The sequence below is a fragment of the Zingiber officinale genome, chromosome 6A, assembly GCF_018446385.1.
Source record: "Zingiber officinale cultivar Zhangliang chromosome 6A, Zo_v1.1, whole genome shotgun sequence".
NCBI classification, from domain to species: domain Eukaryota; kingdom Viridiplantae; phylum Streptophyta; class Magnoliopsida; order Zingiberales; family Zingiberaceae; genus Zingiber; species Zingiber officinale.
In genome coordinates this window covers 122,712,936-122,740,769 of record NC_055997.1, presented here as the reverse complement: position 1 = coordinate 122,740,769, position 27,834 = coordinate 122,712,936, and the positions used below count along the sequence as shown (strand labels likewise).

At 43.2% G+C, this 27,834-nt stretch overlaps 1 protein-coding gene across 5 annotated transcripts; it reads right to left on the bottom strand.

The window, feature by feature from the left end:
* On the bottom strand, positions 1 to 27,834 carry LOC121997848 (ribosome-recycling factor, chloroplastic-like). 5 transcript variants are annotated; one of them, XM_042552499.1, is made up of 12 exons: positions 27,627 to 27,833; positions 26,642 to 26,774; positions 26,497 to 26,566; positions 26,320 to 26,415; positions 25,774 to 25,871; positions 23,519 to 23,630; positions 21,876 to 21,917; positions 1,681 to 1,737; positions 1,538 to 1,588; positions 1,329 to 1,385; positions 401 to 468; positions 1 to 291 (listed from the first exon to the last, which is right to left on the bottom strand). In XM_042552499.1, exons 1-11 carry the CDS (start codon positions 27,721 to 27,723, stop codon positions 451 to 453), a joined length of 831 nt encoding a protein of 276 aa, XP_042408433.1. In that variant the 5' UTR covers positions 27,724 to 27,833; the 3' UTR covers positions 1 to 291; positions 401 to 450. The 5 variants fall into 5 exon arrangements, with proteins under 5 accessions (XP_042408433.1, XP_042408431.1, XP_042408432.1 ...); XM_042552497.1 differs by having other exon boundaries at positions 1 to 309; positions 27,627 to 27,832; XM_042552498.1 differs by having other exon boundaries at positions 1 to 300; positions 27,627 to 27,832.

Below are 27,834 nucleotides of genomic sequence, written 5' to 3'. Positions count from 1 at the left end.
TTATCCTTCTAAAAATGTTGAATTTGCTCTTGCATTCTAAAAAGACCATTTCATCGACTTACACTCTGACCTTCTGAGTTCATAATGGATCACATTGAATCTTTTATAGAAACAAGCAACAGTAAAAAAATATCTACCAAAAAACGCAAAATAAAATCCGGTAGGAAGACAAAATTACGGACTTCTTTGACGCTTGCATTCTGACCATGCGCTTTATCAACAAGGTGAGACCTCAAGAGAGACAATTCACTATCATACGCCGTAGAAACCTTCAGCAAATGCAGTGTAGGTCTTCAAGTCCTAGTATCACTATGATCAATTGTTTCGAAGAGAATTCTTATACAGGAAATGAATTAAAGACGCAATCAATTTAGAGAGGTGGGGAGGCAAAATCGCTTACATTGCCAGCAAAAGAAGTTAATGGATGCACATGGTTTGTAAGGCGCGGCGCTATACTGTTAACAGTTCCTGTAAGATGATAGACAATATTATAGGACATCACGGAAGAAAAGGCAGATAGAAATTCCATATATAGTAGGCTCAGATAATATAAAACTACAACAAAATGAGTTGTCTGGAATGCACCAAGTTTCAACTTTAGTTACAACCTTAATATCATCTTAATTCTTAACAAGAACAAAATTTTACTTGAGTAGAGAAAACTAGGGTAGAACTGGTAGCAAGGTTGCAATCATTGGTGTGACATGGAAATCAACCGGAAGCACAAACTTTGAAATGTAGAAATTTATTAATGCTTCCACATGTTCTAAACTTGAAAATCATCTGATATTCTCCTTAAAGTCTCATAACCAACATTAGATTTGATAGATTAGATAAGTGAGGTTTCCGTAAATTGAACAATTAGTAAACTGACCACTTGTATTACTACTCAGTGCAACTTTGCTCCACTAGCGTTGTCTCTTATGAGAAACACACATCCGAAATTTTATTCAGACAGACTAATATAACCCCAAAGTTTGAGACGAAGTAAAAGTCGAAAACTTTGAAACTAAGATGGAGATGATTTTAGTAAGCATCATTTTTGTGAAACAGCATTTTGGTTCTTTTGAACCTGAGATACCAAACAAATGTCTAGTGAAAAAGACAGCTTATAAGTGGGGGGCATATGAAGCAAAAGAGACCACAGGCTGGTATGTTACCAAGAGATAGAAACACATGAATCCAATGTACAATCCCTTAATCATTGGTAGGTGATTAAATGGTCAAACTAACAAAGTAGATAGAACAATGGTATTTGTGAATAGATATAAAATGTTGTGATACTAGTGGATATATGAAGAACAGTATGTATTTTCCTGGGATTTTACCTTTTCCTTCTGTTTTTGAATGGCGTCAACCTTCTTCATGTAGTCATCAGTCAGTTTCTGAAAAATGATTATAAAGAGCATAACAATGTTTCATGAACATATATTTTGAGACGCATTTCCAGGGGGAAATAATCTACGTTATCTAAATATGAGAAATAGTTAACATATAACCACATATTCCAGATGACATAGTGCTATACTTAACATACTTGAAGATCACTTGACAGATCTTTAACATTATCTTCTGAAAGTTTCTTCTCCTAAACAATATTCATGAAAAATTATATTAGATGTCCACAAACACAAAAGCTTACGTAAAAGTATCTGTTACTGAGAGTCCAATGGAACAAACTTTCTCAAGTTTCTCATAGGCTTTATTTGCATCTCTTCGTATATTTCTTATTGCAACCTGCAAAAACACAATGATAGCATCAAGCAGCGATAAAGCATAAAAACTGTGGTTCTGCAAATTGCTAACTATCTGTCATACTTCCACTACAAAAGCCAACAACCACATGGTGTTAAATAGATTCTAACATCACATTGCATTCATGAAGTAATTTTCTTTCTCTCATCTCAGACAGTGAATTGAATCGACAAGCATTCAAAACTGTGTTAGCAAAGCTACCATTGTGCAACTGAAAATCATGTTCTCTTGCTAAGTGAATGATCCTGTTCGAACCAAGAGTCAACGAACGCTGGGGATGCGGCGCTCCCTACTGGATCCTCGAGTGCTCCGGTGAACCTGCAGCAAAACCGAGCCGGGAGGGGTGTCCCGGCGACGGCCCTCCGACGCTCAAGTCAGGTAAGCTACGATGAACAAAATGGCTTCCAAAATCTCAGAATACGTACCTCACCGGCGAAACCTGAGGTTCTTTATATAGAGCTATGAAGGGTCTGGGCATGCGTACCTAGGTGCATACGTGTCCTCTGTCCTTTCCTAGGTATGCGGCTGTCAGAAAGCTTACCTGTCCTTTCCTAGGTATGTGGCTGTCAGAAAACTTACCTGACCCATATCGCTACAGTCAAAGCATGCCCTCGATGGGACAACAGAATCCCCTGTCACAAGATTTGGAGCATGACACACACTTGAAACCTACCGGTTGTCAGAGGAGAAATCCTCGGGTCTTTTTCCTTGCTCCAAACTTGTCGTCCGAGCGGAGAGCTCCCTCAACATCCGACCGGACATACGCAGTGGTTTACCTGTGCTTTGTGGAGACTAATAAACAGGGGCGCTTTATGACTGTGGCCGGTCAAAAGGTCAGCTCGGTCCGTGACCTTTTTAACTGAGCGTCGGAACCCCGATTTGACAGGGTGTCTTCCAACCATAAGTGCGAGCCGGCCGGACCCATCCGGGTATTCGATTTCATCGGCCGGCCAGCAGTCCGGTCGGGCCGGCCGTCTACGGTCGTCCGTCCGGTCGGACCACACTCTCCTCGGAGGGGCGGCTGCTCCGGTGACTTTCACTTGGCGTTGACTTTGCAAGAAGGGGGGGGGGCCCGCTCTTACTACCGGATCACTTGCCTCCCCTTCAAGTCTAGTCGAAGGAGGCGAATAGTCCGACTGACTGGATTGTGAGTCTAGCCGAACGGCTCCTCAATGCTAATACTCTACGCTCGGTCAGCCGTAGAAATATCCTTGAATGAATCAACGATGGCCTTCAACGGATCTCCTCGCGTTCTGCGCCAATCTTCACCATCAAGGCCGATCATACCTTCATTAAATGCTCCGAATGATTGACTGCCACGTGGAGCAAGGCCACCAGAGTACGGAGGCGGTTGCATGATATTGTGATGTGATCGAAGCAATTCGAAATAAACGGCTAGATGTGTGCTTTGATTCCCGTGACCTGGATCCGACGGTGGAGGCCGCCCGGCCCTCACCCTATAAATTCTTCGTTTCCTTTTCACCTTCACACGCCTCCATTACCTCTACTGCTGCTCTCTGCGCTTTGGAGCTCCGGCGATCTTGTTGCTGCCCTCTGACGCTCTCCGGCGCCTCTCCTCGATCCATCTCCCTTCAGTAAGGTTTTAGAGCTTTCCTCCTTCCTTTTCGGTATCGAATTCGCCTTTCTTCCCCTAGCTCCGGTCTTTGAAATTCCATTTCTTCGTCTTTGGAACTTCCTTTTGTGATTTCTCCTATCCGGATCATGGCCAGTTCCTATCATCCCGAAGAACAATCCCTAGGCCCATGGTATACTACCATGCGGTCCCGTTTCGAACAACGGGATTTTGATATTTTGGCTGACAATTTCGAAATACCCGAGGATATCGAAGTTCGTCTAGCTGGTCCCGCCGCTCGGCCACACAGACCGCCGCGCGGTGGTTTCTGTGTCTTCCGCGACCAATTTACCGCCGGTCTGCGGTTTCCCGTGCATCCCTTTATAGCAGACGTCTGTAATTATTTTGGCGTGCCGCTCGGAAGTTTAGTACCAAATACCTTCCGTCTCCTCTGCGGCGTTGTCGTTTTGTTTAAGATTCACAACATTCCCCTCCGACCGGAGGTCTTCTTTTATTTCTATTATCCTAAGCAAGCCGAGCCGGGCACCTTTATGTTCCAAGCTCGGCCCGGTCTGGTCTTCTTCAATAAACTACCCACTTCCAATAAACATTGGAAGGACTATTATTTCTACATCCGCATGCCCAGTCAGCCAAACTTTCCGACCCGACCGGATTATCTTCACGCCGCAAATGTACTAGCCGGTCTGCGGCTCGACATCAACAAACTTCTTCACGAGGGAGTGATGTACATTTTTGGGCTGAGTCCTATACGGACCCCACTTCCGACCGGCTTCGGTAAGAATTTTGCTTGGGCACTTGCTTTAATTGCTAACTGATTTCTTCTTCTCTTCATGCAGCTGACATCGTCATGGACTCGGTGATGGCTGGCGTTCTAAAGAGAAAGGCAGCTGCGCTGACACGAAGGAGAGAGCGGCACCCAGGCTGAATCGGCCGCTCCGACCTCTCAACAGCAGGCGGCCAGCGGAGCTGCCCCCTCCAGAGAACCAACGGCCCCCGAGGAAGGATCCGTTCGGGAGGAGGAACAACCAGTGCAAAAGAGGCGCCGGGTGGAGACTCCGCTGCGCTCGGCTACCTCCGCGGTCCAACCCTCCGACCGGGCCGCCGCGACTGCTAAAGGCAAGGCGCCAGTGTTCGAGACCATCTCGTCCGATCGGACGCCTTCTGACTGGGACGAGCTGCCTACTCCGGTTGAGGCCACTCCGGTCGACACTCTCCCCCTGCTCAGTTCGGTCCAACGCTCGACCATCCATTCGCGATTTTCTGCGCCAGCTTCGATCCCGGGTCATGGCCGCACAATACGAGTTACTCTTCATCTTCCAATGAAGAGTTGCCAGCCGACCGGCCCACCGCGCCCGAGCACACCATTACTGAAAGGGCCCTCGCCGAGATGTGGGCGGCTCGGCGAGTGAATGATCCTCTCCGAACTTAGCCAATCGTATCTGGCTACGGGGTAAGTTTGTTGCTTTTAAGTTTTATCGGATATTTCCATGACTTTTAACAAATCGCCTTGCTTGAGAGATGGGTGGAAGAGATAGCGGTTTGCCTGGCTATGGCGGACGAGGAGATAAGGCAACTGAGGGCGGGCGGTCCGAGCGGCTCCCAAGGCCCTTCCTACTCGAACTGCAAAAAGAGAAACTCAACTCTGCTGAGCAGAAGAAAACAGAATCAGGCCCACGCCTTGGCCGAGTCCGAGCGACAAGTCAAGTCGCTTGACACGAAGATAACTCGGCCACCACTCGGAAGAACACGGCCATCTCCGATCCGGAGAAGAAACGTGGAGCCGGGGGTTAAGGAGCTGACGGAGCAGCTCGACCGGGAGAAGGCAGGCCGCTCGGCCGATGCGGAGAAGATTGAAAGTCTGAATGAGGCCCTCACAAGCTCCCAGGCGACCTTCAAAGAATACCAGGATGCTGAGCCGAGCCGAGTCGCCGCTCTCCGACAAAGCCACATCCGATCGCCCGAGTTCTTGGAGAAAATTTGCGAGCGGATGTACTCGGCTTTCGACTTGGCCATTACGGCTACTATGACCTATCTGAAGTCGAAGGGCCTTCTTCCGGAGTCTACCAATATTCCGGCCGGCGATCAAGTGGAGCTCTTGAGCAACATTCCGAGGGACCTCTACGACTACATCGAGTAATTCTTGTAATTTCGCCGCTCGGCTGAACATGAATCTTTTTGTACTTAGGCCACTCGGGCTAAGGTTTTTAATTTTAATGAAATGTTTTCCTTTCGTGTACTCTATCTTATTGCACTGTCCACTTGCTAATACCTGTGCTGTCCGTTTGTCCGCTATCACCCCTTTGGCATTCGAGGTGCATTCTTGCAAGTGTTTTCCCCAGCCCTTCCGTGCGGCCGAATATCATTCTGTGTTGCTGGCAAGACTCGCTCGTTATAGGCCGACCAGAACCTTTTATACCTCGAGTCTGAGCGGAACTTAGCGTCGGTCTAACAATATCGGCTGCGGGTAATTGCCGTGTCGACGATACTCCTCTCGGATTATTTTTAGACGCCGACGCGTCTCTTGATCTTTAACGACGGAGCTCGTCGGTCTTCCGCTCGGAGGGTTCATAGACGCCGACTCGTCTCTTGATCTTTAATGACGGAGCTCGTCGGCGCGGATATTTATAGCCGGTCGGCGCGGCTCTCGATCTTTAACGACGGAGCTCGTCGGCGCGGATATTTATAGCCGGTCGGCGCGGCTCTTGATCTTTAACGACGGAGCTCGTCGGCGCGGATATTTATAGCCGGTCGGCGCGGCTCTCGATCTTTAACGACGGAGCTCGTCGGTCTTCCGCTCGGAGGGTTTATAGACGCCGGCTCGTCTCTTGATCTTTAACGACGGAGCTCGTCGGCGCGGATATTTATAGCCGGTCGGCACGGCTCTCGATCTTTAACGACGGAGCTCGTCGGCGCGGATATTTATAGCCGGTCGGCCTCTCGATCTTTAACGACGGAGCTCGTCGGTCTTCCGTTCGGAGGGTTTATAGGCCGGCTCGTCTCTTGATCTTTAACAGATCGGCGGTCTTCGCTCGGAGGGTTTATAGGCGTCGGCTCGTCTCTTGATCTTTAACGACGGAGCTCGTCGGCGCGGATCTTAATAGCGGTCGGCGCGGTCTAACGTCTGGGCTAGACGGCTTTAAGGCTAACTCTTTGCGGTCGGCGACCTTGGCCTTCCTTCCGAGAATACTCGATGTGCTTTCCTCTTTCTACTTCTGCATCGTACATAGGCGACCAAAAGTATATAAATTTGTATTTAGCGACCTTCGCGACTTGAGAACGTCGCTTAGCCGAAGCAGCTCGGGATCTGCCGTCGAGCACTTTGGCTCGGATAATTTCCCTCCGTCCGACTGCAGGGCCTTGATACTCGCGCTGGTTCGACCCTTTACCTCCGGTAGAGCGTGAGGGCCTTACTCGATGGCGATGCCTTATATTCGTTCTTTTGACTTTTCATTTCTGATTCCAGTATTGATCGAAAGACGTCTGAGAGGATGATTCATAGCACACCTTTCACCCTTGGGTAAATTTGGAGGTGGTTTAAGCTCCACGCGTCTATCTAGTCGCCGTAGTCCTCGTCTTCCAAATAATCGCGTGAGCTTTTCGATGATTTTGAAGGACCCGCCCACGGAGCTCAAGCTTGCCGACGTCGCCGCCTTTCTTCCAGACAAGGTCACCGACCTGGAATGATCGGGAACGACGCCGGTTGTAGTTTTGCTTCATCAGTTGCCGGAGCCGAACGGATGCTTTTGCACGCTCTTCGTCAACCATATCGACTCCATATTCCTCCGCTCGGCATTGACTTCATCATTGGACGGACGGACTCTGACTTATTTGGAATGACCGTTTCACGCCGTACACCGGATGAAAGGTGTAACGCCTTCCTTCCTTAGAGTCGTCCGGATGGCCCATAAAACACCCGCACTTCATCCGGCCAACTTCCTCCCACGTGGTCGAGCGGTAGCGCGAATCTGGAGAATTTCCGATTGGCTACTTGACGGCTCGTTGCTTTGGGATAAGCCACGGACGTGAAGTGTTGCTCGATCGTCCGTAGCTTTTGCACGAATCTTCCAGCACCTTCCCTGTGAATCGCCGCCCATTGTCGGTAACCAATCGACATCTGAACCTACAGATGATGTGTTGCCGTATGAATTTTTGACCATCGCTCGGTGATCAGGCTGGTGGCTCGGCCTACCCATTTGGAGAAATAATCGACTACCGGTAATTTCCTCTGCCCGGTCGCCATTGAAATGGACCTACTGATATCCATTCCCGTTGATCGAGCGGACGTGAAGCGGTTGATGCTTTCATCTCCTCTGGTCGGTGAGAGAAGTTGTGATACTACGGCATGAAAGGCACGTGGAACTGTCCGAGCGGCGTCTTTGTAAGGTCGGCCAAAGTATCCGATAGCAAAATCTTCTTGGCTAGTGATCGTCCGCCCGGATGTCCTCCACACGATCCTTGATGTACCTCACGGAGGATGTAAGCCGAATCTTCGAGCTCACGCATTTCAACAATGGGCGAGAAAGCCTTCTTGTAGAGCTGATCGCGATAAGTGTGAACCGAAGGCCCTCCTCTGGCGGTGGGCCATCCGATCGGTAGGTGTGACTCCGTGAAGGAACTACATGATGGGGTTCTCCGATCATTTGGGAAGCGTAAGGCTTTCCATCCAGGTCGACGTCGCGCAGATGCTTTTCAATAGGTTCTTGAATGGTGACCAAGCATATAGAACTTGCTAGCGAGTCATCCTTTGCTGGTTCTCCGTTAGAATTTTTGAATAAGGACCTCTCGGAAAGTGGCTTTGAGTTTTGAAAGGCTTCAAAGAGCTTAAGCCGAGTATTAATTTGAAAGGTACGAGAAGTTCGAGCGGCCATGTGAATCCGAGTAGAGTCACCGACCGGCACCAACATGGCTGCCTGCAATCCGGCTATGAGGGCCTCGTATTCGCTTCGTTGTTGGTAGCTTTGTAATCCGGTAGGACGGATGCGTCTTCTCTTCTTGAGGTGAGGCGCAATATTCGATCCCGAGCCGAGTGGAGGACCCGTCCACATATATTCTCCACATAGCTTAGGCTCGGCCTTTGCACTTGATCACAACCAAGGATTGGGCTTTGATCGCCGAGCGGGGCTGATCTATTGGATGTCAAATTCACTTAATCGTCCCACTGATGAGCCGTCCGGACGACGGATTTAACAAGATACTCTTCCGAGGTGGGTTCGTCAGGACGATGATGGTGTGAGCCAAGAAATACGGTCGAAGGCGCCAGCGGGGAACCAAAGCGAAAGGCCACTTCTCGGGCGGTGTAGAGATTCGACGTCTTTAAAATGTGGCTTAGAAAATACAAGCTCTTCAGCTCCGCCCTCATGAGTCTTGAGCCTACGTGCTCGATTAATGACGGAATCGTATAAAGTGACTCACCCCAGACGGCTTGGCTATCACTGGCAGAGAATTAAGATATGTCTCTGACTCTCAACCAACAGTGGGAAATGTATCTGGCCTAAGCTTTGTAAACATTCATTATGAATAAAGAATCACATTTAGTCAATTATCTACGTTTGTTTGTAGTTGTTCATTTAATTTATATTGTAGATAACATAGTATGTGGTGTCGCATCTGAAGAAGATGATGTTATCGATGCTTTATAAATTATAAGCGGAGCTCACGACCGGAATGGAAAGGACAAACCATTAGAAGGTCGTGGTGTAATTGGGTATTAGTTTATCTTGACTATATAATTACACTAGTACACTCGAGTGTATTGAGTAGGACCGTTTGAGGTCGTTCCTTTTATCTTGACTTTATAAAGGAGCAAAGACCTCGATTATTATGGAAGTGTGTGCTCTTAATCCTAATATAATAACACATATGTTTGATATTTATTTCTTTAATTTATCAATGGGTGAGATTTAGTTCGATGAATCAATAAACCCGATAAATTGGGAATGGTATCACTTATGTAGTGTGTGTTGTTGATTATAGAAGGAAGCGTGTCCTAGTGATACTAGGTTGATAATGTCCTCGAGAGGAGCTCGTAAAGATTGTCGTATTAAACCCTGCGGTGGACTTAGTCCGACGTGATAATAAGGTTGAGTGGTACTACTCTTGGACTTAGATATTAATTAAATGAGTTGTCGTTAACTCACTTAATTAGTGGACATTCGATATCTTAAACACGGGAGACTAACACACTTAATAAGAAGGAGCCCAAAATGTAATTTGGGATTGGTGTGGTAGTTGATGATAGTTCTCTAGTGGAATGAATTATCGTTGATAAAATTAAGTTGTGTGTTAAGGGCAAATGGGATGCTTAATTTTATCGGAGACCAAAACCAATTCCTCCTCTGGGTCCCTATCGTAGCCTCTTATTTATAAATTATTACGTACTATACCCACCTATACCCACCTAAAGGGGCCGTGACAGCTTGGGAACGAGCTAGGCTAAGCTGAGTTTAAGGTGGTAGGCCTAGCAACCCAGCTAGTAGGGCCATAATTAATTAAAAAGAAAATTTAATTTTAATGCTTATTATTATGTGGAAGATTTAATTTAAAGAGAATTAAAATTAAAATATCTCTCTTGTAAAAGATTTACAAAAGATTAAAGAAAGAGATTAGATCTCTTTCCTTATTTATAGATTGGAGAGATGTTTTATTTTCTCTTTAAAATTATTCACATGTTAATAAAATTAAAATTATAGATATTTCCTTTTATTAACCATGAAGAGATTTTAAAGAGAAATTTTATTTTAAAATTTCCGGAAACAAATAAGGAAAGTTTTAATTGTTGATTGAAACTTGTCGAATTTGTTCTTCATGATTTAGCGGCCATCGTTGTTTAATTGGGAAATATTATTTTATTTTTCTCTTAAATCATGAGCGAAATTAAGGAAAATTTATTGTAATTAAATTTCCTAATTTACCTAGGCGAGAATATAAAAGAAGGGGTGAGGGTGCCTTATGAGACAACACATCTATTATTCCTCTCCTCTTTTGTTCCTTGGTGTGGCAGCCATCGTCTCCTTCTCTTCCTCTTGTGGTGGCGAACCTCTCCCTCTCCCTTGGAGTTCTTGTGGTGGCGGGATACTACTCGGAGAAGAAGAAGAAGAAGGAGAAAGCTAGCATCTCTTGGAGCTTGGTTAGTATTTTGTTTTTTCTCCTTGGTAAAGCTTTTCTTTTGTGGCCGAACCTTGCTTGGAGGAGAAGAAGGTGGTTGGTGGTTTCTCGTCTTGGAAGATCGTTGCCCATGACGTCAGGGGTTAGAAGAGGAATACTGAAGATCGAGGGTTTTTCTACGAGTATAACTAGTAATTTATTTCCGCGTCATGCTAGTTATTTATGGAAATAATACCAATACAAGAGGCTTACGTAGTATTTGAAATATGTTTTTGAAGTTGTGTTCTTTTGTTTCTTTCTTTTCCTTGTGATTTGATTGTTCTCTTTGGTTAACCTAAAGTTATTTTAGGAAATTAAATATTAGCTTTTATTAAAGGTTTTGTCTAGTCGGTGGTGGTTGCTCCCATATCCAGAAGGCCATGTGCCTCGCCACGTCGATCTTGGGAACCTTTTATGAAATTAATATTTAATGGAATTAATAACTTAAGGAGACTTGGGTCGAGCGTGTTAAGTTCGCGAAATCCAAGTCGAAACCTAAAAGAACAAATAGATTAAGTTTTGAATCAAGCGTGTTAAGTTCAGGACGATCCAATTTAATTTAAAAGAACACGTGGTAGCTAGGAAAAGGTTCGGACCTTTATACAAAATTTTTATCGATGGAACCTATAGGTTTCCTGTGACCAACAATTGGTATCGAGCTAGGGTTTTGCCTCTGTGTATTTGGTATTTAGTTTAATTATGCACGTGTAATACATAATTTAGGCAGGATAATAGTAGGATGTGCTAACTTTGTGGATCAGGATCCAACTATTATGGCTTTTAGTTAATTATGTGTGTGATTGGACCCTTGGACGTATCAAGGGCATTTATATATGTGTGCGTGATTGTATTAAAATCTGACGAGGCTGTATTTAGTTTATTAGGATTTTATTTTGATCTAGATCATGTACGTTCCTTTTATGGAATATAGGATCAAAATGTAAAATTATTTATGTCATGGATCGAATCTTGCAAGCGTGGAACCTTCTAGGGGCGCAGTGGAACTCGGAGCAAGATGGATCGACAGTTAGACCGATGGCGGTGGCGAATATGGCGGCTTGGATGACAACAGAGGAGAACGATTAAAGATAAAAGCCATAATAGTTGAAAATTAGATTTTCTATTTATTGCTTTTATATTATCTTGTGTGTGCATGTTAGTTCTCAGTTTTAGTAGGCTAGCAGTTAAAATTCCTCGTTTATAAATAACTAAGTGGGAGAGGATTTTTAAATAAATCCCATGGTCTCCATTCTTGGTTTGTAAGTGATGCAACGCTTGCGCGTTGGCTGAGTGCCTTCCTCCATAGCGGATGAGCTTGTTTGTGGATCACTAGAGCAGACTTCCATTTTGGATGATATAGGAAATTAATTAGGCGTGTGATCTTCCCCGGGGCGTAATCTTATTAATGGACTTAGTGTCAGTAATGGTATACTTTGAACACATCTAATAGTATCCTCCCAACGGAGTCACTATTATTATTTGTGTGACGAATAATATTTAATTTTATTTGTCGAAAAGTTAGGTTGACGAGATAATAAAATTAATGGGTTAAAACCCTCCTTTTCCAAATGTTGAATTTGTATCGTCCACTAACGTGGCATCTGAAATTCACGGTGTGATGAGGTGTTGGTTAATTTAAAATAGTATTGTTTGAGGAATCGATATTATTCTAAATTTAGAGTTCACCGAAAGTTATTTGTGATTCTTAGGATGTCTTTCAACCATTTGTCATCCGTCGTACTTGACAGAATAGACTTCTTGGACGAACTACATAGATTGGAAAAGAAACACGGACATTGTTCTTCTTCTTTGAAAGCTTATAAATATGTCTTGTTGGCGATGCTGCATGCACTCTTGGTGAATCTACCGAGAGGAGATTGAATATCGGGAAATGGGTAAGCGGATGAGATGGCGGCGGTGTTACATTTTGCTTGATGTCGAATGTATTGCAACATCGGTCGAGATTTACCAATGACTATGATATTATGAAACAATCTCGAGAACTCTTTGGTCGTGAGATGGGGCTTCAAGCGAAAGCCGTGAAAAGATAATGGCGACCACCGTCTGAGGGTACTCACATGAGGATCGTATCTAAAGATGATGGCTTATCAGAGCGAGATACAGATCCTTGGAGGAGAAATTGATGGAAACCCGGATCGATATGATCCTCCAAACGCCCTAAAGTTTTGAGCGGTTTCGCTGAACTATAATATGAATAAGAGGGTTTATTCATTGGCGGAACTCTTGTGAACTTGACGTGAAGGATTATTCGTCGCTGATGCTCGAATTCACTTATCTTGAAAATGGTTACCTTACAAGCAGAAAGAAGAAGAAGAAGCAATGGTTCGTGAAAGTGAATAAATCTCAGTCTGAGTTTAAAGTTGGAATGAAAGCAGGAAGGCAAGTGCTTCATCTATGACGGCGGGGACATTGGAAGGCGGTGTCCTCGTAAGAACAAACAAGGTTATATCTATTACTACAGTTGTTGAAACATGTTTAGCGGTGTTATCTACGGCACTGGTGTGTGAATCACGGGAGCCATGATCATGTCTGATTCCTGCGGGGTTCGAGAAACAAGCGACTATCGAAGGGAGATTACAGTCTACGTACATGGCGATGTTCTAAGGTGGCGGTATTGCGATGGGAGCGTCTACTTATCTTTTAGTAGAAATAAAATTTGGTTTTAAGAAATTGTCTTTATGTACCCAGTTTTAGAAAGAATTTAATTTGGTTTCTAAACTATTTTTAGATGGATATTCGGTTTCTTTCGATGTGATGTAGTTATTAAAAGAAATAAAGTGATTATACATTCTGGTGCATTAGTTGGCGATTTGTATACTTTAAATCAATTTCTTCCAGCAAAACATGGAAATTTATAACTCATCTTAATTCTAATAAGAGAAAGAACCTTGAAAAACCAAGCATATCTTTGGCATCTAAGGCTTGGTCATATTAACAAAGTAGGATTCGAGGCTTATAGCGATGGACTTTGAGTTCGTTAGAGTTGGAAAATTTTTCAACTTGTGAATCTTGCTTGGAAGGTAAAATGACCAGAGGTTTCAAGGCGGGTATAGAGCCGAAGAAGTGTTAGAGTTGGTTCACTCGATTTGTGTGGTCTATGTGCATCGAGGCGAGAGGTTTGAATATTTTGTCTCTTTCATAGGCGATTATTGAGATATGGATACATTTACCTAATGCGCCAGAGTCAGAGTGCTTTGATAAGTTCGAAGAATCTAAGGTGATGTGGAGAAGCGATTAGGTAAAAGTATCAAGACACTATGATCGGATCGTGGTGGCGAATACCTCTTAGGAGAGTTTAGGAATTACTTATCGGAGGTTGGATTGAATCGCACCTGGAACACCCCAGCAAAATGGTGTGGCAGAGCGAGGAATAGGACTCTTATGGAGATGGTTAGATCGATGATGAGTTATTGAGACTGAATTCGTTTTGGGGATATGCTCTGGAAACGCAGTGTACGTTCGAACTTAGTACCTTCATCAGTTTCTTACTCCCGTAGAATTGTGGAATGGGCGAAACCCAGTCTAAGACATATTCGGTTGGGGTAGTCCAGCACGTGTCTTTGAAACGAGATCTTGATAAGTTAGAATCTCGTCTGAAGTTCGCGTGTTTGTAGGATATCCCAAGGAACAAAGGTGGTTTATTTTATAGTCTAAAGACCAGAAGATCGTTAGCACCAATGCCGGTTTTAGAAGAAGACTATATAATGGATGACCCGTAGTAAAGTCGTTTTAGAAGAACTTAGAGAGGAATATACTTGATACCAATCAGATAAAGTACCGTGAGGCATGCGTGTCGTGCGTGATACCGACCACGAGATAGTGCCTCGTCGTAGTGGGAGGGTTGTGAAGCAACTGAAAGATTCGTGTTTTGGGAGAGTCTTGGGACTTGATCCGGAAAACATGAACACGATCCGATCGTATAATGAGCACTCGAGATATAGATCGGCGTCTTGGCAAATCGATGAATTACGAAATAAGTCTATGTACTCTAATAAGGTGCGGGAGCTTGTAGAACCACTGATGGTGTAAAAGCGGTTGGATGCAAGTGGATCTAAAAGGAAAAGAGGGATGGGCGGGAAGGTAGAAACCTTGGCTAGGCTTGTTGCGAAAGGTACACTCGAGAAAGGGGAATCGATTATGAAACTTTTCACGGTAGCCGTGCTTAAGTCTGTCAGGATACTCTTATCCATTCTTTGCTCATATGGATTATGAGATTTGCGAATGGATGTCAAGACAACTTTCTTTAATGGAAGTCTTGAAGAGAACATCCGTATGAGCAACGAGAAGGATTTATTGAAAAAAAAGCGTCTAGTATCTGACTCGATCGGTCGTTTATGGGAAAGCAACCAGTCTTGGAACATCCGGTTTAATGAAGTAATCGAGTCGTATGGATTTATTGAAAGTCAGGATGAGTCTTGTGTATATAAAGAGTGTAACGGAAGCGTGGTGGTATTTCTTGTACTATCGTAGATGATATTTTGTTAATTGTAACATGTCGAATATGGCGTAAGGGTATGGTTGTCCAAACAATTTGATATGAAGGACTTAGGAGAATGTGCGCATTCTTGGGATCGAGTTATAAGGGATCGCGAAAAGAATGTTGTATCATCGACCGTATATGATCTGATCCTTGCTCGTTTTAGCGTGCAGACTCGAAAGGTTTCTTACCTTTTAGGCATGGAGTAGCTCTGTCTAAAGAGATGTCTCGAAGACATCGAAAGAGATAGAGGACATGAAAGTAGTTCCTTATGCTTGGTGTAGGAAGCTAATGTATCACGATCTTATACGAGACACGATATACATTTCTGGTGGCGTAATTGTGAGATATCGGAGTAACCTGACGAGACATTGGTGCTTGATGGCGTATATTAAAGTACACGAGAAGGACTAGGGATTATATGCTAGTTTACCGGATGATTTGCTCACATGGGTTACGGATTGATTTTCGATCGGATAGGGACGATAGTAAGTCTACATCGTTTATGTGTTTACTTTGGGAGGTGGAGCCATTTATGGAGGTGTTAGCGAAATGCGTTTGGACTCAACCGTGGAAGTGAGTATGTAGCGACCTCTGAGGCTTAAAGAAGCGATATATTCGGGAACTTTCTAATGGACTTAGATGTGATTCTGGTTTGCCCAAGATCATCATCAGATTTATTGTGATAATAGCGATGCGATTCTAAACTCGAAGGAACCACGAGCTCGTAAGGCGAGTAAACATATAAGCGTAAGTACCACGATACGAGATATCGTGAGCGAGGAGAAGTTGTCATCGCTAAAATTGCATCGTGGATAACTGGCGAGATCCTTTCACTAAGGCCCTTAAGCCGATCGGCATGTGGAGGAATGGGAATCGGATGTATGGTAGAAGATATGGCAGCTTAGTCGTTAGTATAAGTGGGAGATTGTAGGGTGTATCTTGAAAGTCTAAGCTTTGTAAACATTCGTTATGAATAAAGAATCACATGTCTAATTATCTACGTTTGTTTGTAGTTGTTCGTTTAATTTATATTGTAGATAACATGTGGTGTGGTGTCACACAGAAGATGATGTTATCGATGCTTTATAAATTATAAGCAGTCACGACCAGAATGGAAAGGAACGAACCATTAGAAGGTCGTAGTGTAATTGGGTATTAGTTTATCTTGACTATATAATTACACTAATGCACAGTGTATTGAGTAGGACCGTTTGAGGTCGTTCCTTTTATCTTGACTTTATAAAGGAGCAAGACCTCGATTATTATGGAAGTGTGTGCTCTTAATCCTAATATAATAAAGCACGTATGTTTGATATTTATTTCTTTAATTTATCGATGGGTGAGATTTGGTTCGATGAATCGATAAACTTGATAAATTGGGAAATGGTATCACTCATAGTGTGTGTGTTGATTATAGAAGAAAGGTGTCTAGTGATACTAGGTTGATAATGTCCTCGAGAGGAGCTCATAAAGATTGTCGTGTTAAACCTTGCAGGTGGACTTAGTCAGACGTGATAATAAGGTTGAGTGGTCTACTCTTGGACTTAGATATTAATTAAATGAGTTGTCGATAACTCCTTAATTGGTGGACATTCGATATCTTAAACAGGGGAGACTAACACACTCGTAATAAGAAGGAGCCAAAATGTAATTTGGGATTGGTGCGGTAGTTGATGATAGTTCTACAGTGGAATGAATTATCGTTGATAAAATTAAGTTGTGTGTTAAGGGCGAACATGGGATGTAATTTTATCGGGAGACCAAAACCAATTCCTCCTCGGTCACTATCGTAGCCTCTTATTTATAAAGTCTTATACCTACCCACATCTATACCCACCTAAAGGGGCCCGAGCTAGCTTGGGAACAGCTAGGTAGGCTAGCTGGTTTAAGGTGGTAGGCCAGCAGACCCAGCTAGTAGGGCGTCGTAATTAATTAAAGAAAATTTAATTTTAATGTTTATTATTATGTGGAAGATTTAATTTAAAGAAATTAAAATTAAAATATCTCTCTTGTAAAGATTTACAAAGATTAAAGAAAGAGATTAGATCTCTTTCCTTATTTATAGATTGGAGAGATGTTTTATTTTCTCTTTAAAATTATTCACGTGTTAATAAAATTAAAATTATAGATATTCCCTTTATTAACCATGAAGAGATTTTAAAGAAATTTTATTTTTAAAATTTAGGAAACAAATAAGGAAAGTTTTAATTGTTGATTGAAACTTGTCGATTTGCTTCTATTGATTTGGCAGGCCATCGTTGTTTAATTGGGAAATATTATTTTATTTTCTCGATTAAACGAGCGAAATTAAGGAAAATTTATTGTAATTAAATTTCCTAATTTACCTAGGCGAAGGAATATAAAAGAGGAGGGGTGCCCTTGAGACCTGACATCTATTATTCCTCTCCCTCTTTTGTTCCTTGGTGTGGCGGCCATCGTCTCCTTCTCTTCCTCTTGTGGTGGCGAACCTCTCCTCTCCCTTGGAGTTCTTGTGGTGGCGGGATACTACTCGGAGAAGAAGAAGAAGAAGGAGAAAGCTAGCGTCTCTTGGAGCTTGGTTAGTATTTTGGTTTTCTCCTTGGTAAAGCTTTTCTTTTGTGGCGAACCTTGCTTGGAGGAGAAGAAGGTGGTTGGTGGTTTCTCGTCTTGGAAGATCGTTGCCTGACGTCAGGGTTAGAAGAGAATACGGTAGAAGATCGAGGGTTTTTCTCTGAGTATAACTAGTAATTTATTTCAGCGTCATCTAGTTATTTATGGAAATAATACCAAATCTGAGAGGCTACGTTCTAGTATTTGAATATGTTTTTGAAGTTGTGTTCTTTTGTTTCTTTCTTTTCCTTGTGATTTGATTGTTCTCTTTGGTTAACCTAAAGTTATTTTAGGAAATTAAATATTAGCTTTACATAAAAGGTTTTGTCAGTCGGTGGTGGTTGCTCCCGTATCCAAGAAGGCCTGTGCCTCGCGACGTCGATCTTGGAACCTTTGTGAAATTAATATTTAATGGAATTAATAACAAGGAGACTTGGGTCGTGTTAAGTTCGCGAGGAGATCCAAGTCGAAACCTAAAAACAAATAGATTAAGTTTTGGATCGAACGTGTTAAGGAGATCAAATTTAATTTAAAAGAACACGTGGTAGCTAGGAAAAGGTTCGGACCTTTGTCTGTACAGTGGAACCTATAGGTTTTCAGAGTAGCGACCAACAGTCTTAATCCCTGGAACTTAGTAGCCTTGAGAACCTTGAAGAATGGAAAGCTCCGGTCGGCGGAGATGAATCTGAACGAAGCGGTTATCAGACCGATCGACCTTTGCACTTCTCTTGTATTTCTTGGGGGCGGCGTGTCTTGCAGAGCTACCTTCTGGGATTTGCTTGATTCCCGCTCGGTCACTATGTACCCCAAGCCGCCCTTTGCGAGCAGGCACTTCAGGGATTTAGCTTGATTCCGTATTTGCGCGTTCGGAAGGTTTCTTCCGTATCCTTGAAAAGATCGGTAGCTCGGGCGGATTTAATAAGAATGTCGCGTAGACTTCCAGATTCCGCATTTGCTCTGAACACTTTGTTCGTGGCGTTGATAGGTGGCCCGTTCTTTAATCCGAGCGGCGTCGCATTGTAGCGATCGTCGTCGGCGATCGCTAACTAACCTTTCTTGATCTTGGCGGCGGCATTACGATGATAGCCTTGGTATCGTCGGCGTCTGAATCGATTCAAATTTGTAAGTCCATCAGTTGATCTGTGGCGGAGGATAGAAGTCCTTGGGCGTATACGCACTTGCCGGCAGAGACTAATACTCGTTAGACCCATCGGGAGCGCACTTCTCGTATGTGGTGGCCTCGAGTTTCTCTACTTCCGCCGGATGATGGCATTACGCTCGTGAAATCCTTTTTCTACGCTTGTTGGCGGCGTCCGGTCGGACGTCTGACTCATCTTCGCTAGGCTCGGCGAAATTCGGTGACTCGTGTATCGACCAGGGCGAAAACATCGTGATTTCGTTGGGCGTTGGATCGACTCCTCATACGCTCCTCCTCCGGATCGAGCGATAAAAGTCGTGGCCTCCGATCGGGTCGGATGGATCTGAACTTCCTCCTTTTAATCGTAAATTAAGCGGGAGGTTTCTCGGTTATGGCGTGTACCTCGATTGAGGCGCCTTAGAGCGGAACAAGCCTCTGCTCGGACCGTCTCTATATAGCTGCTAGGCGATCTCCCGTACTTCTCTACTTTGTCCTCCGGGGAACTTTATCTTACGGTGGAAGGTTGAGACAACCGCTCGGAATTCGCCGCCTCCCAAAATGGCGTTGTGGGGCGAGGAGAGTCGACCACCACGAAGTTTATTGTCTGGTCCTCTGGCGGCTCCTCTCGGTGGGGTAGCCGTAGAATCTGTCGGACGGTGAACTTCGTTGCCGTAAATCCGTAGGCGGGGTCGTCGTAGGCGTGACTCGGCGCGATCGATTCTGGTGATCGAGCGCCTTCTTGAATATGATGTTGGTAGAGCTCCCTGTCAACAAATATCGGTGAATAGTATAATTTGCTATTACCGCTTTAATGAAGCGAGCGTCGTCGTGGAACACCACTCCTTCCAGTCTCGGGACCGAAAGTGATTTCGGTCCACTTGCGCTCTTGGCTCTGACCATGCGTGGATCTGCGGTGCTGAGGCGCCTACGGCTCGGTTGGAGTCTCCTCCGGTCGGCCCTCCATGATAACGTTAATCTCGCCGGGAAGTATTGCTCTGTTTTCCTCTTCAGGAGTGGATCGGCCAGTTCTCAGGGCCCGGCGATTCTCTGTCTCGGAGATCATGCCGTCGGGTGTCATTGATGTCTCCTTCGGTGCGGGTCAGGTCGGCTTAGTCCTTTGTCTCCATCGATGGGAGGCCGTCGTTCGACTTTCACAGGAGCAGGGTTAACCACGAAGGAAGACTTGACGATCCCTCGTGTTGTGCGTGTCCATGCGGTGGAAGGTGCAGAGCATGGGTCCACCTCTTCTTTGGCTTGGGCGGCGGCAGCTACTTCTTGCACGTGCGACCTGGGATCGGTGCTTCGGCTCTCGGTCCTTTGGGTGGGCTGGCGAGCAGCGTCTTGTTTCCGCTCGGCGTGAGCAGTCTGCGCTCGGTTGGAGTTTCCATTTCCGGCGGCTTGCGCTTCTTCGCGTTTATGTATTCGTTGGCCCGTGTGATCGTAATCTCGGGCGGCTTTCGGATGAGCGACCGGCGACGAGGCCTTGTGTGAAGGCATTCGTCATCGTCTCCGATGTGGCCGTTGGGATATCCATCGCCACTTGGTTGAATCGTTGGATGTAAGCTCGAGCGATTCTCTCGGTTCTTGCTTGATGGCAAACAGTGACACTTGTCTACGAATTGCTGGCGAAGTGGTGGAGGAAGGCCGTTCGGAGTCCTTGAAGCTAGTGATGGATCCGTCCGGACCTCCAACCACCGTTGAGCCGATCCAGAGAGGTCGTAAGAAAGACTCGGCACTTTACTCCGTACGTATCTGATGGAGCGTAGGTGTGTTATCGAACTTACCGGATGATCATGGGTCAGTTGTTCCATTGTTTTCGCCGATCGTCGGAGCCACGTAGTGCTTGGGTAGAGGTCTTGTAGAATAGCCTCAGAAAATTGGCGATTGATCCGCTCGGGGAGGAGTCCGCTCGGGCTCCTCCTTCATCGTCCGCCTTGGCATTTCATACGAAGAAGATCCTCTATCTCTTGGGTGGTATGGCTTGAGTGCGAAATAAGGCCAGTGGAATCGGCGGTGGCACGAGGTGCTTCAGCTCGACCACAGCAGATGTTGCTGTTGCTCGGTAGCTCGGCGCGGCTTCTGTTTTGCTCCTGAGTTTGGCGGCCCTCGTCTCGACCAGGCGTCGAGTTCTTACTGAAAGCGCCACGTGTGTTGTCGTCGACCTCGTCCGTTGTTCTTGTTCGAATGCGGGGCGTTCCCACGGTAGCAATTGATCTGTTCGAACCAAGAGTCGCGAGCGGGGATGCGGCGCTCCCTCTTGGATCCTCGAGTGCTCGGTGAACTGCGGTAGCCAAGTAGGGAGGGTGTCGGCGGCGGCCCTCCGGCCTTGAGTCGGGTGGCTACGATGAGCAAGTGGCTTAAATCTCGAATCGTACCTCACGTGAGCACGGGGTTCTTTATATAGTATGAAGGGTGCAGGCGTGCGTACCTAGTGCGTCGTGTCCTCTGTCCTTTCCTAGGTATGCGGCTGTCATCCTTTCCTAGGTATGTGGCTGTCGAAAACTTACGACCCGTATCGCTACGATCAAAGCATGCCCTCGATGGGACGGCAGAATCCATCACAGATTTGGGCGTGACACACTTGATGGGTTGTCAGAGGAGAAATCCTCGGGTCTTTTTCCTTGCTCCAAACTTGTCGTCCGAGCGGAGAGCTCCCTCAACATCCGACCGGACATACGCAGTGGTTTACCTGTGCTTTGTGGAGACTAATAAACAGGGGCGCTTTATGACTGTGGCCGATCAAAAGGTCAGCTCGGTCCGTGACCTTTTTAACTGAGCGTCGGAACCCCAATTTGACAGGGTGTCTTCCAACCATAAGTGCGAGCCGGCCGGACCCATCCGGGTATTCGATTCCATCGGCCGGCCAGCAGTCCGGTCGGGCCGGCCGTCTACGGTCGTCTGTCCGGTCGGACCACACTCTCCTCGGAGGGGCGGCTGCTCCGGTGACTTTCACTTGGCGTTGACTTTGCAAGAGGGGGGGGGGCCCGCTCTTACTACCGGATCAGTGAAGTAAACAGATAAATCCAACGAGATTACCTAAATTTACCAAATAGAGATATTGGGAAATTAAATTTACAAGAAGTTGTCATTGAAAAATAAAACACTTGGTACACCTCTATCAGTGAGATATGACAGGAAAAGAAACTCTAGTTTACCTTTCCTTCCTCGGCGAGTTTTGCAACAACTTTGGATAACTCCTGCAGCAACATCAAAGCAGCAGATATAAATCAGATCAGCATAATTCAAAAGAAGAACTTAAAAGCAGAGCAAGAATGAAGCACAAAGGTATTTTGATTTTCTGATGTATGATATGCATCTCACATTAACAAAACGAAAACTATATATACGTGATCATATAAATAGATTTAGGTTGCAAAATGAATTTACTAGCTACATACTCAATTTCAATGGAGAAATAGATAATATTCATATGGCCGACCTAAAATAGTTGTGATAAAACATAGCTTAACGATGATGATGAGGTCGAGAAATGAATTAGAAAAACATGTTTGATATTGAACAGCAAAAGTGAACCATAAATTGAAAGATAGCCAACAAATATTATTTATTGTGACTGTGCACTCAATCCAATTAATGGTTCCTTGAGGAAATTAATGATCTGAACAGAACTTCAGGATCTTGGCAACCATGAGGCTGATAGTCTACTGTAAAATTTTGAATGTTGAGTCAACAAGTAATTAGGATTTTTTACATCTTATCAATCAAATTCGAGGAAAAGGGTTGTGAAAATCTTTGGAAGAAAAAAATGCTTACAGGGTTCCAGGTTCCTAATGAGCATAACGGGTTGGCGGGGGCGCTGGAGGCGAGCGTATTCGCCTTTTGCCACAATGTTCTTAAAATTCATGCCGTACCAAGATGTACTTGTGGAATTCACTGATCTGGGCAGGCTAAGGAGCACACAATTCATGGTTCTATTGTGAATAATGTGTACCACGGTACCACCTGGTACCGATGATGCATATCATGGTGAAGGTGGTACAGGTTTTCTTATGCCTGATATACTGCCCATACTAAGCAATATATGCCTTCCAAATGGCTATAATTATAGCCATTGGACATCAAAAATCAAACAAATATATTGATTGAGTCCTGATACTATGACAATTTTCTCTCAACTGAGTGAACAAACATACAGGTTAATATTGATCGAGTCACTCAAGCAACAACCAGAGCTATACAGAGTCATGCTGATATGTAGTTGGATGATTTTGACACAAAGAATATCAGAATTTCCTCATTTATAACATGTCATATTTCATAGAGCTATATAGAGTCACACTTGGTGTAGTGACTGATTATGATACAATATATTTTCCCTTGAGCCCAATTCTTCCAATTCAAGTTATTTGTCCTCAGGTTCAATCCATCCAGATTACCTGCCGCTAAGCTCAATTACCTCAATCTACAGTTTGGCATAACAAGTGTTGCACACGAGATGCACCAGTATCAAATAGACACCTAACTTGAGACATATTGTCGAACAATCAAAACACTATGGTAAAATTTAACCACTGACCACAAGAGGAATTGTTTTCCAACAAATCTAGTAATGTGAAAATAAATTCATGAAAATATTGTGCAAAGAGAAACATGATAAACATTTGATAACTCTATAACCAGGTAGAAGAGGGGATGTAGAAACATAGGTGCAAACATTACAATGAAGCATCTCTGAAGAATATTTGTTCCCAAGTAATCTTCTCATGAGTCATTCTAAATATAAATTATGTGAAACATTCAGTCATTGCTCCGTAAAAAATAAAGAAAACTATCAAACCTTTCTTCGCTCAGATGTCAATTGAGGGATGCTTAGTCGTATCACCTCTCCATCATTGTTTGGTGTTAAACCGATGTCAGAACTTACTATTGCCTTCTCAATAGTTTTTAAGCTGAAAGTTTAAAAAAAAAAATGATAGTTTAAAAAAAGAAAAGAAAATTAGAAAATACATCCACACAATTTATATATCATAACCACTGTATTAGAGACTAAACTATTCATTCCACTTTAATATATCCACTTAACTTGGAGTCTGAATGCTGATAACTGTCTAGTCTGTTACACAAAATACTAAAAACCCACAGATTGCGGAAAAAAAATCCGACAGAGATATCATGGAGAAGACTTTATATTGATGCAATGGTTGAGAGATTTAGAGATGTGATATTGAAGTCAATGACTTGGATTGTGCTTCAAAGGGCTTTTTCTTTAATTTCCCCTCAAACTAAAGTACCAAAGGAGTACACAGTTTGCCAAATCCAAAAGTTCAGGAAGAACAGAGATTAGAATTCCAATATATACTTATAAAAGAATTAAACAGATGAGGAAATATTAGAAGAAAGAAGTCTAATATTATGGAAGGGCAGTGGAAGATGCTTACAAAAAAGAATGACAAAAGTTCTTGCATCTACTTAAGAGAAGACGATGTTAGAAGAGAGAAATAACTATTCTCTTTTAAGGTTGCAATCAAGGGAGAAAATGTATGGGAGTGCTGCAGAAAAAATGTATAGGATTCCAGCATCTATTCTGAGAAAGAATAACTGTCAATAGACAAACTTTAGATTATTTTATTCTAAAAGGAGATGGAAGATACCAATGCAAAGAAAGTAAAACTGTAAAAGTTTAAAATTGACCTCGAGCAAAGAGAGATGATAGAAGAGAAAGAAAATGATTAATCCCATTTTATAATTAATAGATAAAAGATGGCTGCAGAAGGGGGAAAAAGATGAATAAATTATGAATTTAATGGTACATCAACTTTGAAATAGAGGGAAGAATCACTCTTGGTTTGCAAAAATATGTTTTCTTTTACTTTAAGTTTAGTATTTTATTTAAAAAAAAATGAATTGATAAGAAGACAACTAGTGATGCAACCCTGCATACACTTCAAAAGAGGAATGAGATCATGTACTAAACCCAAATAGTTATGAGAGACACGACTTAAAGATGATGATGAAGACTTAAGGATCAGTGATTTTATAATGAACTACTCTTACATTCTTTTACATGTCAGTATATTTATTACACCTTTCTTCTTCCCAATCACACTAATGATGAAGCCTTTTTTACACTTTTCTTCTTCCCAAAATAGGATTAAGCCTTTATGTTACACCTTTCTTCTTCCCAAAGTATTTAGTTCAAGGCCTGCTAGACTAGCTCTGGGCTTGGGTCAGTTAATGCTGATTCTTATTATCTTATGAGAAAGCTTGGATACTTGCATGTACCTGGGATACATAAGTTATGAAAGATGCAACCTAGAGGTGCTAGCAATCTCTTATAGTTGCCTGGGCCATGCTAGAAAGTGCACCAGATCAGGAGGACATGGAGCAATGATAGTCTGGGTAGGGTGGCAAAGGAGACTCACAGGGTGTCTCACCAGAGATGGTGAGAAGATCACACTGAGAATAATTACCATGGAGGGATTGCACATATGATGTTCTTGAGAATCTGTAAGGTAGCTTGGATTTGTTGGCATCACATAGGCAGGTAGTATTGTGAGAGAGCACACTCCATTAAAGAGCAGGTGGTAGCTGATGGAGGCATGGGTGACTAGAAGATTATGTGCTGCAAAGACTTGCACACGAAACCACAAAAGTCCCATTGTGCAACAATGGCTATGTGAAGGTGGTATGCATTGGCATTATTGAAAGTCATGTGGGGAAAAGTAACATCTTTAAGGAGAAAGGCTTCTATAATGAGAGTGGAAAAGGAAGGTTGTGCCCAAGAGCAGAGGAAGAGGGGAAAAAAATGAAACTCTAACTTTATCAGGAAACTGTTGATAGAAAGTTAAAAGAAACTGAACCATATCATTCTATTAGAAAGAGAACATGACACCAGTATATAGGACCATAACATGACACCAGTATATAGGACCATAACATGACACTTATCAAACAGCATTCTATGCAGTAAATTATATCTTCTAGATAACATTGAACTATAGACTAATAGAATTTTTTTTTTTCTAAACCCAACCATCATCAAAAAAAAAAGAAAAAAAAAAAGAGGATATCCTTATTAACTGACTAATATACCTAGATTTGTCATACGGCTGCACAAGAAGAGTGCTTCCATCTGGTGTACTGATTTGTGCAATGCTCTTCAAGCTGACAGGAGTTCCATAGTACTCAACCTGGAAGAAAATGAATTCTCATGATAACAAAATATATCAACAAGTCAGAAAATAGACTGAAAACAGAATCAAGAGCAATTTTGGTCTTCTCTCATCAAAAAGGGTCGGTGTTATTGGGAAAAAGAATTCAATACTACCCAGAAGTACAAAAGGCATGAAGTAGAACTGCTGAAATATCTTTTAAGATTGCTTGGTGGAAGAGAAGAAATGAAAAGTCCTCAGTTACATCTTGTAGAGGTATTTTTCTTAGAAAGTGAAATAGGATTGGTTGTAAAATGGAAAATTCAAAATGAAGACATAGAAACTGCTGTTCATTTTATTTAGGACATAAGAAACATACACTATCTCAAGAACTATCATCTCTGTTATCTACTACTACTACCACCAAAACATCAACAAAAACAAGTATATTGTGTCAGAAATAGCCTTGAGCAAGATAAGTAGAAACCTCAACACGATCAAGCATGGAAGGATTTGCTCTTCCTGTTCTCACTGCATTAAAACTTGTCCGGACAGTTTCAATAGTCCTCTCCATCCTATCTCTCTGAAAGATCATTGAACTTATGGAGATTTGATATAATCATTTCAATATCAGCCTTACATCCAAATAATCACAACAACTTACAGCATCCTTCTCAATCACCGATTTCTCAGCCTCGATTTCTTCAATGGTTGCGCACTTGATGATTCCTTTTCTGAGAATATGCAAAATAAGTCAATGGAAATGATAACTTCCAGCAACTTTAATGCTGCATATGAAAGAGACTAACCTTCTCTTTAAGTGTTTATTATTGCCCAATTTCTTGCAAAAGAATGCAGTTGTTCCCTCCTTTAAAATTGAATAGGTAAAAGATGAGCTCCACGAGGACAAATGCGTGTACATATTTCCATTATGGGCATTTTCTGCACAAGGAAGAAACATAGAATGAACTGATTCTGTTACACTAAAATTGAACCTGAAAAACAAAGAAGTGCTATGGGGATGAAAAATCTAAACTCAAGCTTATGGATGCAAGAATTCACTCATGCAAATTCCTTTCCCCCCAATACACTTGTATTAGGACATCATACAATTTAGTAGTCGCATTGTGAAGAACTCCCTACTTATGGTTGTACCTCTTACAACAAAATATATTACTCATTTTCACATAGCAACTCACTACTTATGCAAGCAATTCCCTTAAGAAGTTTCGCTGATACGTAATAAAAACATATACAAGAGCTACAGAAAGAAACAATATCAATCTAATCAAAGTGAAGAAATGCAAAAGTTCCACTATATAATGATGTAATAATTCCAAATGTACGGGGATTTTTTATTTTAAAGGTCATGGTTCTCTACGGCTCAATGGCGAAAAAAAATTCATATAGCCGACCCCACCTAGTGGGATAAGGCTTGGTTGTTGTTGTTGTTGTTGTATGGTTCTCTGGTTTTGAGGTTATCTTAGTAGAAGAACAAGGACAGAAGGATTTGATAAGTCATCAGATGTGTCCATAATAAATGCAAATACAAAATTCCATTTTTTTCACTCGTGTTTCTAATTATAACTCATTCTTCTGCTTCGTCGCTGAACTGAGAAGCTACACTAATGTTATGTACTACCCATAGACCGCTATCTCTGCCAATTCGCTTTTTTGTGTCAAGTTTTCTTGACTTAAATAATATCTTTTTCGATTCTTTATGCATCCGTTTCACCGAAAAACTATAGGTAGTGCTACGAAATTAGAAAGCGACAGTGAGGAAAGCGGAAGAACCTGGTATTCTGACGCAAAGGGTTCGCGATGGCGAGAGACCAGGAGCTCTGAGGCTTGGATAGACGAACCGGGAGGAAGACAGGGATCGAAGAGCCATCGGAGGCTAATGGCGAGGAGGGAGCGAACTATGGAGTCTGGAGATACGACAAGGCAGGGGATAAGGGGGCAGAGCGGCCACGCGGCCGTCACTCTATCGGATCGGGTCGGT